Consider the following 12985-nt stretch of genomic DNA (forward strand, 5'->3'; position numbering starts at 1 on the left):
CCATTTTTTTGTTATGGTCTTTTTTTTTTGTACAATTCATGTATGCTTCTACTTGCAAAAATATTATAAAACCAGAAAAATCTAACTTGGAGTGTCAATTTTGAAGACTCGGTGCTGTATTTATCTTTGTATAAATCAGGAAATAAAAGCCTTACCTCCAGTTATAAACATTCCAGGTGCACTAGAAACCCAGGCTAAACACTGAACAGATGCTGCTGCACTGGGAAAACTAAAAGTTGTGATACAGGCCAGAGATTCAGAATCAACTAGTCGAATGCCATTATGTAAATTAGCAACAAGAAGGTAATCAGTTGACAAGGGGTCCCACTCCAGAGCTGTAACTGGGTCCTCTTCATCTGTTCCTTCAAGAGACTCCGGTCTTAAGACATGTTTCTGGTTTTTAGAACCTTTAAAGTGCACAAGAAAACAAGTTATTTAAAAAATAAATCAGATATATCCTTTCAATAGTTACAAGGCTGGCAAACATTATTTTCCTCTCTCCCTGAAATTTTCACTAGCCTGCTCTATTGTTTGCAGCAGTGAAATTGATGAAGCTATCTTTGCAATATTTGACTTAGAGTATTTCTTTTTCAATCAGATTCGAATTTATGTTTACAGGCTGGCTGCTTTATAAATATAATTTTATAGGAAAGGAAAGTATGCCAGAACATGTACATTGTTCTAAGAATTTTTGTGAGTAAATATCTGCAGCACAGCATAAAATACAAGTCATTTGAGTGTAAGTAAATCTGGACACCACAGCAAATACACACAAAATAAAGGCAATATGAACCAGAAAAACCCTGTGGCAGTAAAGGCTTTTTATGAACAACTGCCTTTAGACTTTTTTTCTTCTTTAAAACTATGTTTGCAGCTACTAAGTGCTTATAGATTCTGTATTCAAAATCGACCAAGAAGTATCTAGTCTGACACCTACAAAAAAGATGACATATTTCATTTCATGATCCATATTATCAGCACCCACATTTTTCTTAATATCATATTTATCTTCTACTTTTTATTTTTTACAGAGGTGAATCTAAGTTTTATAAGACAGTGTACACTCAAAATGAAATAGATCTTTATTTTTGAAGTTGTGATATAAAGAAAAATAATTTAAAAATTTACTGCTTTTCTAGAAATAAGGAATTGATACTTTCCATTATTCAGCTTCTATCTAATTTTCAATTTTAGTACTGGTTCATACACGTTACATCTAGGGCAACTTTATAAAATCAGGTGCCAGAAATGGGAGAAATAATTTAAGACTGCACAACAATTAACAGCATAAACCAATTTTTCAATTCCTTTTTGCTTTTTTCACTCTTCTGAAGCATTGAAAATAACAGCAGAACTATGATAATTGCTTTCATTTGCCAAAAACTTGAGAACTCCCACTTTTTTAAACAATGTCCCCTGCTTACATCACAGCTCACCTTTTTGTTTTACTGCAAATCAACACTGAAATGGAAAAAAAAAGACAACCAAGCAGAACTGTTATTTTTCAGTTAGTTAGACAAGGACTAAAAGCAAAACGTGACTGAAGCCATCCATATTCAAACACTTCAGCCCCAACCACCTGGTGGGAGAGTGCTAGACTTTATGTATCTAGCAGCCATTCAGTTTTACTAGTGTTTAAAAAAAAAAAAAAAGGCAGGCAAACCTCATGAAAACCCAACTGTTAAATTTTGTTTTCTGTTAAAAGAAGACATGAATAGTATGAATCATGCAACTGAGTCACAGGTCATATAAGTCAGCTGTGCTTATTTTGAGAACAAATGCAAGGGAAAATATTTGGCTCTATATGACTGCATTGAATCTCCCTAAAAATTTGGTATGTATCTTATATTCTTGTGTATATTTTCTTTACACTAAATGTTCTGATGCATTAATGCATAGTCTAGAATAAATAAAAAAGAAAATACAGCCACAGGAGAAAAAACTAAGTAGATAACAACAGTGAAAAAAAAATTGTGTAGTCTACTACTTATGCAGAAAATTTTCACCCAGCTGCATATAAAATTTCAAATTTTATTTCTCTGTTGGAAATGAAGAATCTTATGCTGAGAACAGGACACAACTTGTATTTTTTTGTTTTAATTTTAAAATTATTTTAATAAAGATGTCTAATATTACAATAATAAAGAAAACTATCCTAAATATAGAGAAAGGCAGCATTCATGTGATAATCTAATCTAAATTCTGAGTTGATGAAAATAGTTTTATCCCCAAAAGTAATGGATAATTTTCCTTAAACAATTTTTTTACTGCAACTTGAACTGTGGTACGTACAAAACTGCCACTGACTAGATTTTTTTAGCCTTTATTATATTTTCATTTGCAGAACATAATTTTGATATTTTAAATATTTTTCTTATTATTTCTGTTTTCATATTCAAATTATTCTAGACAGACTTCATGAAAAGTCTCAGTCTGATAAATACCTAGATATTATCATATTAAAATTTATTTCCTTTTCCCAACGCCAGTGTTAATTCAGCCAGCACTACAGAGGCAAGGCAATCTTTTCTCTGTGACATCCTGTGTGACAACTTAGTAGAGTGAACTGAAGGAAACAAACACGGAAACAACATGGCACATGGAAACTATGTAAAATTAGCACATTATTTAAAGAACAGCTTTTCTCACAAAGTTGAAAATCAATTTTTATTCAAGAAAGAAGAAGCGGTCAGGAAAAAATTTAAATAGTCGACCTAATACAGATACCTGCCTTTGAAGAAAACTATGAAAACAAGTGAAATTTTATGTTCAAATGAGCTTATCAACATGACATCTTCTTAGCAGAGAACTAGACAATTTATAAAGTATGCACAAATGTGTGTGGTGGATTTCAGACAAAAAGAGGTAAATATTTTCCCATCTATCCTTTGACAGAACAGAACCATGAAGATAATATTGTGACTTGAGATTCTACCTATAAAATTGCAGAGGATTATAGAACATGAAAAAGAGGTCTCCAGAACAAATGCAAAAGTAGGAAAGCTAAAAAAAAAAAGACTCAATTCTTTCCATTCAGAAGAATAAACTTACAGGAAAATATAGTTCAGTAGAAGATGGTGGCTGTTACCATTCTCAGAAAAAAAGTGTTTATTGAAGTTGTCAAAAAATTGCAGTCCTATCTTGGTCACAAAAAGGGAGGAGACATAAAGAAAATGCTCTGAATTCTTTATTTAAGAAAACATATTTTTGTGATAGGGAAGGAATAGGAGTATTATGAATCAAGAACAAATTGTGCAGAATTACATGCATATGGAGAAACAAGAGATACATATATAAAACTAAATATTTTGCTATATGGGTTTTACCTGGTTGAAAAATAGATAGGCTTCCATCAGTATGTCCAAATACCACCTTTCCTTTTTTCTTTGGATGCCATCTAAACAGACTGATATCTGACAAGAAACTATGTGCTTCTCTATGCACAGTTACTCCGCTGTCAGGTCCTGAGATGGTCCAAATGTACAGTGGACCCCTGTGGGACACAAATGCTACTGCATCACCTGCATTCCAGCACCAGCCAAGGGACGCAGGAATTCCTGAAACATACAGGTAAACCTTGTAAGAACCAGGATACGAAATCCAGTGTAGTATTCCTTGACCCAGTATCAGCAATTGTCTTGAAAAACAATACAAATAATTGTTCTACATAAAAATTGCTAGATTGAAATTTAGAGAACTGTGTGAACATCTTATGGAGTAAGAGTGAACTACAGATTTCCATTGGCAGAAAGTAAAACTATTTCCCAAATTACATTTATGCTACTTTAATGAGCCGTATTTCATAATATCTACACTTCATCAGAGCCAAACACAATCACACATTTGAAAGAGGATAAGCCTGATCCTGCAAACAATACTTTCATTCATTCAGAATTTCATTCACTACTGTTTTACTGTAAGTTATTTGTTACTAAGATAATAAAATACTGAGAATTTCAAAATGCATTTTTCATACAATGAAATTTAGAGATAAATCTAACAGAAGTAGATATTTGTGACAAAATTTGAAAGCTAGCTCTGTAATAAAAGGAAACTCTTGCTAGCTTCCTTCTGAATACATGACAGTTTTAATTCAGTTGTCTAATACCTAATTGTAGGCAGTTTAAGAATTTTGATCTTAATATCTCCAACCTTCATCATCCTCATGAGTTAATAATGTGTGCTTGAAGGAATAAACTACAGTGAGACAAATTCCTCAAGCTGCAAACTTAAACCTGTATTTAGACACTTTTATATGGCAGTGTAAAAGGGACTAAAAGTGAAATCAGAAGGCTTAAACATAGTATCTTAAACTAGTTTCTAAAATTATTAAAATATTAGTAACAACACTTCTTTCATGTGTAGTCATTGGCTGAAGTAGATTTTTAAAAAGGTAATGCATTAAAAAATAAGTACCAGCATGTATATTCATGCATGAACTGATAAAATATTTATTTTACAATAGATTAAATCACTGTGGATATTTTTTGGATTTCTTTTGTGTGATATACAAGATGCAAAAGATTTCCAGAGGTATCCCTAAATGCTCTGGAGAGACTAGAATGGGGAGTCCCAAAATAGCTTATTAGATCCTGAGATCCTTGACTGTTCTTGGGTCGCACTCACTTTCCAAGAATGAAAATGCAGGAGTCAAGGACACCTGATGAGATTGACTGTAAGAACAGAAATACAGATACTGGTTTTGACTAAATGGCATAAATCAGAACTGGGCAGGGAAATGTAACTGTAACACTGATGCTTAACCCTCTAGACTTGTAATAAAATCTCCAGCAGTTTCAAGGCCTGAGACAAGATTCAGGTAGACAAAAACTCTCCAAATTCACTGATGATTTAGACCTGAATCTGTTAAGGCTACCGTTTATTTGCTTTCACTTAGCTAAAGTCATCGTGAAATTTATTGTTTCAAAATTCAGTTATTTGTCCTTTTATACAGTGATGAAAATAATGTTGGTTTTGGGGTTTTTTTCCTCCCCTGCTCAATAAGAAATCACTATCAAAGTTAATTCTTGAACTGGTCAACTTCTTTAGAGAAAAAGAATAATGTCTTTCTTTACCAAATACGAGATGGTTGACAGCAATTTACTCCAACACACTATCATTATTTTCTAGAATAAACTACAACAAATCTGACATAAATATTGTGTTAGGCAATTGTTAAAACTCCAGCCTACCAACTATAGAGTTTACACTGTATCAAGTATTTCTCATACTCATGGATCATGCTGTATGGATAAAACAGATCTCCATGTCTAAAATACCTTTTGTATTGTCCAGCTTGGCCACAACTTTCTGTTCATTCACATTCCAGATGATCACTAAACTATCTGCACTGGCACTTGCAAACACGTCAGGGTTGTGAGGACACCAAGATATGGCTGTGATTGTCTTCTTATGCTCAGACATAATAGCATGGAGCTTGAATTCATTGTATCGGTGATCCAGCTAAACAAATAGCAAAATTAATGTTAGAAATACATTTTTTGTAAACTTACTTTAAATACTTCCTGGCTGGAGAATATTTCATATAGCAGTATTAGACTTATGGATGAATTTATAGTGCATTTAACTATTGCCAGTACCTCATATCTCAATAAAACAAATTCTCATACATTTGACTTGGAAAGAAAGGTGCCAGGTACCCAACTATCTGAAAAACTATTTCAGATAGACTGTCTATCTTCCTGTCACTTAAAAATTATTGTATTTCAGTTAGAAATGTACTCAAGCAATCCTAAAATGCTTTATTTATAGGCATAGTAACAATCATTTGGTAATCTCCGATAAACAGGGCAGAATATAAAAATGAGTTTGAAATCCTTCTCTTTTTTAAAATTACTTAGTTAAAATATATATAAAAAATAAAAAGCACAGACATAACACAGTAAATTTTGTTCATTTTAATCCTACTACCAGTATAACTCTTAAAATTAAGTACATTCTTTATTTCCTCGCATATTTCTCAATCTGAAAATTCTATGTCAAAGCATTTTGATTTTTTAGATGCACAGCAGCTGCAAACTTCAGAAGACAACAGTGCTGAGGAGTTTAGGATCCAAATCAAATAAAGGTGGGTCACTGAATCCTCAGCTTTGAACCATTTTAATCCACTATGCAAAAGACTTCATTATACTACAGCATCAAATGGAATTGTGGAATTTCTTCATTTCTCCCTCAGAACCCAGTCTTTTATCACTGAACCTCACACAAATGTTTGCTGCACTGTATGTCCATCTTCTAAAAATAATTCTTGACACATACAATTTCAGAGGTATCTTGAATGGAATATTGAGCTTTACATAGACATCTTCTCAGCAGCAACCATACTTCCAAACATTGCAGAAACATTTGTTGAAAGGGATCAAAGTGAGATCAACAGCAATGTAAAAGTGTAACTAATCTGCTAAACAAAAATAATCTTACCTGATAAATATAAACAGCAAGGGTAGCACAGTAGGCAAATCTGTCCCCACTAGCGGCACATATATCCTTGTTCCATGGCTGACATCCAGCAGCTAAAAGTCCCACTTGTTTCACATGTGACATTTTTGCCTTTAAAACAGAAATTCATTAGACTCCAGGATGACAGAATATTAAAGAACAGAATAATACATTTTTGTTCCCATAAGTAATTTATATGTCTGCTTTAAAAACATAACTTGCCTGAGGTACAAATGAATGTATCTGAAATAAAGACAAGTAGATGTTCAGAGGCTTCAGTGCCACACAAAAAAGGGTGCCTTATACCATTCACACCAATCCATTTGGAAGAAAAGGGAGCCAGGGAGGCAGCCCATAAAAACTTGAATAGTTCTTGACTTGTACTAGCTGAAACTGTTCATCATGTTCATTTTCTTCCACAGTCTGGTTCAATACTTTCTCTATTACAGTTTAATGCCTTCTCTGCTCTCCCATTCATCTCCCACTGACACCCAGACAAAATAAACCATATTCTAATAGTTTTAAGTAAAAAAAAACATTTAGAAAGATCTTCAAACCACTTGCATAGATCAACGCTATCATAATATCCTTCTTATTAACATCCTTTCAGTAGAAAATTTCTAAATTTTCTTAATAATTACTGCTTAACAAAAAGAAGTTGAGGTGAGCTATGAAAAAACAAAAGCAAATCTTAGGGTAATAATACTGTACAGCAAACTATTCTTTCTGTGTCCAAACCAAGTCCCACAGTCCCAGCTGTACTCAGAGTGAGAAAATTGACTTCAACATAAAAATGCAAGAAATGCTTTGCTGGGCCAGACCAATTATTTACCTAGCACCCATTTCATTCTGGATGTCAACACGTTGCCTAGTAACAGAATGTCTCAGGGTCACATTTATGCTGTGGACAGATAATAGACTGAGGGATATTAGGTGGAAAAATATTACATAGAATATGGAGGATGACATCTTTAGGTCAAAGAGGTAAGACTATAATCCTGAAAGGGGAGAGCCATTTTAAATTTACCAAGTACTAGGTACCATTTCAAACTCCACAAAGGAAAGGGAATTAGTGAGAAATGAGACTTAAAAAGCAATCAAGTATTTTGAGGGAGCAACAGTTGATGAAGCACAAGGACTGGTTATGCAATGCACTGCTGTGTAACAGTTTAGCACAGATGTTGCTGTAGATCAGTCTTGACCTACTTGATATTAAATATATAGAAGGGGAAATATTTTCTGGATGACAGTAGTATTAAGGCACATACAGAAAAAACTTTATACAAGTTCTGCAGTTGTGATCTGTAATACCCAAAGGAGCCTAATGGTCACTATTAACTAAAAACTGGTTGCCTAATTAATATTAAAATTTTATTTTAATATATTTATACAAGGGATAAAAAAAAGTTGAATTATTAATTTTATTTTTAATTTTTCTCCTCTTTTTGCTCTATCTGCTTGACAGGTAAACAGTAATGAATAATTACAGATATAACAATGTTTCTCTCACCTTGAAAGGTATGAAAGAAAAAGAAAAAAATTTAAGCAACTTATTTTGGGGGCTTCTTCAGCAGAAGATCAGTTGAATATTTGAGACTGATCATCTTAAAGATATCACTGACCCTAGTTAAAGTGTTTAAACATTCTGAGTACTAAATGACTGAAGGGAATTAAATGCTCACATGTAACCTTTGAAAATTCTGGTAAAAGAGACTGCAAAAGCAGAAGAGAAATATACAAGTTACAAGATACAGTTGTTACAGACTAGTGCTTTGGCTCTTGGACTTCCTTTCTGTCTGTCCATAATAGTAATTCTTTCAACTTCTGCAGCAAATCAGAGATTCCAGAGAGAACATTCCTATAAATTGCATCATCTTGCAGCTCCTTTGCAATCCATCTCATATTCTAAATGATATGAGACCCCCCAGAGAGAAATTGATCTAATTATTTAAAGAATCAACATCATGAAGAGGCAAAAATAGCCTCCAAATTTCTAATTTTGCCATTTAGTGTTCTTTACTGTTCAGTAAAATTACAAATCGCAGAGGTCTCTTCTGTGCAATTAAACTGTAAATCACATATGCAGAGAAATAATTGGATTTGGGTCATTCAGAACAGACTTCTAGTTCAGATGAAAAAAGTAACTGGCACCACCAACAATCACTTTTTCTGAAATTAATATTCCTCAGCTGATTAGATAATTATTTTATGAAAGCACAGACTACCTGGAACAAGAAATTTTGGATTCTGTTCTTGATTCCAGGGAAAACAATGGTTAAAACTCTAGGTGTGTTAGCAAACTGTTAAGGAACGTTAAAAAAGCCACGCTGAAGTAGGAGAGAATTAGATGTAAACTATTAGATTATCATAGGTTTAGTTTCCAGGTTTACCACCTGAAAACCATCAATGTATGACTGATAAAAAGTTGATAAATATTTAAAACCTAAGACTACAGAACTATTTACTTCATAATAATAAAAGATTTTTCCCTCTTTATACAGATAATATTTATTTTTTTTTTTTTACCTTCTTATATGGGAGCTAAGAATTCCTGATTTGCTGAAGTTTTAGTCTGTAAGAAAATATGACTTAAGTCTTGTTTAATTTGCAGTTTGATTACAGGTAAAATTAATCATAAATCTAAGATCTCTAACAGATGCTAAAACAGAATTCCATGGATTTTTCTTTCAGAATAACAACAGATTTATCTTGTAAGATTCTGCAGTAATCACTATAAAAATGCTGCTAATAGTTGAATTTTTCCAATTTTAGATGAAAAATGTTGCTCTGTAATATATTGTTATTTCACTGAGTTAAGAATTCATGCTTACACTTTGACTAGATTTTCCCTATTTATATAGAAAAAGTTATATACATAAAATATTCTGAGCTTTATTACAGAAAAGAATTTGCATTTTATTTACTAATTCTTATTGTTTTAAGATGTTATTATTTCCTGCTCTTTGTAATGATATACCACTTGACAAGAGGAAGCATTTGCCTTGAAATTCAGTTTGACACTATCTAGAAGAAGAAATGTGGTTGTGTGGTATACTGACTTGCTCTTTTGTAGGTATCATGTATTAAGGCAGTTTCCTGCAGATCTTTTCAAACATTATAGATTTCTGTTAAGCATATTTAACAGAGTAAACAGAGTATAAAAGAGAAAGATGTATTCATCAGAACAGCCTGAGTAAAATGACAAAAAGGTAAAAATGCAGCATTACTGAAAATACGTATGTTTTCACACCTGCATTTTTATACAATAGAGATTTTTTTATACTTTGTAAAAAAGCATTTTATTTTGAAATAAGGGACATAGAAGTAATTATACTGGACTCTTAAGTCTACAATGAAAAAAAACCCCTGTGCATGTAAAAAGCGTATACCAAATTGGGAAAGCTAGCAGTGTGTGCTCACAGTTTCCAAGGAGATGAAGGAAAGAGGGAGGACAACAAAGCCTTTCTTTTCAATTGGCAGAAGCAACAACATTCTAGGTCCTTCCTTGTTGCTTAATATAGAAAAAAAACCCAACAACCAACCACATTAAACTGAAATTTGGTATATCATAAATATTATTTTAAAATAACAACTGAATTGACTAGGTACATACCATGGCTTTATATCAATAACTTAAAGATAAATGCCTAATAATCCCTACCTTAGCATAGGTATCATTTTTTGCAAAGCACTCTGGAATTCCCATGTTCATTCCAATACCTTGCTGGTCCCAAAAATAGAAAATATTGTTCTGATTGTAGAATGAAATCACTTTACTTGACAGATGGAGGAACTAAACCTTGATGTTCACAGAATAATGCAGTTACTACAGGATGCAGGAGAAAAGACTGAGTGTTGTGTCACACCACACAAAACTGCAGTGTTAGTAGCCTGGCAACTGCAGCTCTTTAACAGGCAACATTTTAATTTTAATCTAACTCCTTTTTCTCTGCTTCACCTCCTCAGTGTATTTCATTGCTCTCTGTATTTCCCAATTGCACTACAATAACACTTGCAGAATAATAATAGCTCTTTAAACCCATCACTTAATACTTTCATTATCAATACAGTGTATGTTATCAATATCCACAAATGCATAACCATCAAGCACAAGCAACAACAGATGTTCACATGTGCTCTGATTGTGGTCCACGTGGTGTATGACTTAAGCAAATGAGTCCATATGCAATATGGCATGCATACAGAAGCAGATATACAGTAGCCTTATGTTAATCAGTGTGCTTCTGTGTATACAAAGTGTAGTTTCTTAACAGCTACAAGCAGTAAAGTGCCCTCTGTTTCTGTTCACTCTATTGTCATTATCTTCCCATAAGGTTTGTATCTTATGTGGAAAGCTTGCTGTCACTCCTGTATGTTTGAAATATAAAACTGTTATATCTCAACCAGACTACTGTCCCAAGGACATATTTTTGTCAGCAAATCAATGATAACATAATAATTAATAAGCCCTTCAGTGATACAAAGACATTACATCACATTATATCTTCTTAAAGACATGGGGTATACTAACACACCTTTGGAAGGAAATAATTAGAGATGAAAATGTCATCTGTAAACCACAGAGTTTCAAATTCATTACCCTATGCAGTGGGACCAGTGAAAAGCACCAGATAATGGACAATCATTTTATCTTTCTGAAAGCACAAATGTCTTCAAACTTATGAAGAAAACTTAGTACGTCTGCAAGACTGAAAATTACTTCTGACTGAATGCCTCAATAGCACTGAGACTCATGTAAAAGCATAAATATCATTAGCACTGGTGTTCTTCCAGTGGGGCTGGGAAACACCAAGCACATTATAGCCATGTTAAGAAATTAAGTTCATATTAATTTGTCCAGACCTATGAAATAAAGGGTAATCAGAAATACTGTGGTATATATGCAGCTTAAAAGCCAATAGACAACTTACAATATGAAAACTTTGACAAAACAAACAAAAGTTCTTCCTACTTTGAAGTACCACAAAGTGCTAATGAATTTTCAGTCTTGACATGGCTTACTAAATTGCAGTTACTAATGCAGGTCTCGGAATAGTCTGAGACAATACACACTAGCAACTGCTTCTAAGCAAAAAATAAAGCCTGACTATAATAGCAGTGACAGTCACAATGTAGAAGAATGCAGACTATGTAGGTTTGCACATGTACTTTGTTTATTAAAATACTAGGCTGGTTGCTAGTTTACCACTAATCAGTATAGACAGCAAAAATTGAATGAGTTTTTTCTCATTTTGTATACAATTCATGGTACACAGGCCATGTATAGCTCCCCCAGATAATCAGAAGGCTAACCATAGTCAGGAAGAGGGTGCCTTGGACAAGACTGAATTTCAACAAGATTCCTCAAAAATACCAGAAGCTTTGGCTAGACTTTTGCAACCAGAATTTGCAGATGACATTTCCTAACCTATGACAACCTAGCAAGTGTTCAAAATGTGCATTCACTTATCCAGACATTGACCAGGAAAAGAACAGTCTGATTTAAAATATTATTTGAAATGAACAAGTGTTCTGCTAGTGTTCACAGACATTTTAAACCTCTATAATAAATTTGGATCCAAATCACTACCAGAACTGATTTGACCACAGGACCTCTGGCTTCACAAGGGAAGAAGTTGTGGACCTTTCCCTAAAGTTTGAAACTTGAAATCACAGCCTGAGATTTACAGAAACAAATGCTCAAAATAAAACCCAAATATATTAATCCAAGGTAGATACCATACTTAGAAAACATTGCTTAGAAGGCAATAACATTAAAAGAATCATAACATAGTAAGTCTCACAAAGTAGTGATTTTGACTGTCTTGACTATACTACTTGTACATTTAACTAGAATATCCTTTATTGTGCAACTTTAACAAGATAATCTAAAGAGCCATACTAGGTTTGAAACCAAGCATGGAGAAATACTAACATTTCTAACAATATATCACCAGCAATGTTGGACTACACACCTAATCAATATGAAACCCTCTAGCAGTGATAACAAAGCCATTATCTCTGGAGTATTTCTCAGTCATAGTTTGCAGACAATGTGTCTAATACACAGAGATACGTATACAACCATGTCTGATCACAGCATGAAGCATCCAAGACTGCATAAATTTATCTTCTCATTTTCCAGTCCAGAGCTACAACAATCACCAGAAGATTGCTCTTCTGCTGGCAAATTGCCAAGACTGGTCTGATTTCAGATAAAGTTACCTCTTGACACATCTCATATCTGAATCCCTGAATGACAGCTATTAAAAGGTAATTCTACATCTGAAACATCCATATCATTATTGACACGCAAAATGAGAACAGTGGAACAGTATTAATACCTGCCAGTTTTTTATACTTAAGAGTATATAGCAGGCATTATCGAGTAATACACAATAATACAATGAAAGCAACTGCTTTCTGTAGCATCTCCCACATTCTAATTCATTAACTGACCATATATTGTGAAAACAAGAAAAAGAAATCACAGAAATGTAAGGTACCATAAGAGAGCTTAATACAA

General features: G+C 33.3%; 1 protein-coding gene across 7 annotated transcripts in view; it reads right to left on the reverse strand.

Moving 5' to 3' along the window:
• The window catches only part of WDR17 (WD repeat domain 17), a 56139-nt gene that overhangs the window by 29926 nt on the left and 13228 nt on the right, over positions 1-12985 (reverse strand). For all 7 annotated transcript variants that reach the window (XM_086891583.1, XM_086891579.1, XM_086891578.1 and 4 more), the window contains exons 2-5: positions 6442-6570; positions 5280-5463; positions 3327-3557; positions 156-407 (exon numbers count right to left, since the gene is read on the reverse strand). In XM_086891583.1, the coding sequence (XP_086747709.1) occupies positions 156-407; positions 3327-3557; positions 5280-5463; positions 6442-6564 (790 nt within the window). In that variant the 5' untranslated portion in view covers positions 6565-6570. The remainder of the gene's footprint in view (positions 1-155; positions 408-3326; positions 3558-5279; positions 5464-6441; positions 6571-12985) is intronic.

The sequence above is a fragment of the Cyanistes caeruleus genome, chromosome 5 (genome assembly GCF_971803275.1).
Source record: "Cyanistes caeruleus chromosome 5, bCyaCae1.hap1.1, whole genome shotgun sequence".
Taxonomy (NCBI): Eukaryota; Metazoa; Chordata; class Aves; order Passeriformes; family Paridae; genus Cyanistes; species Cyanistes caeruleus.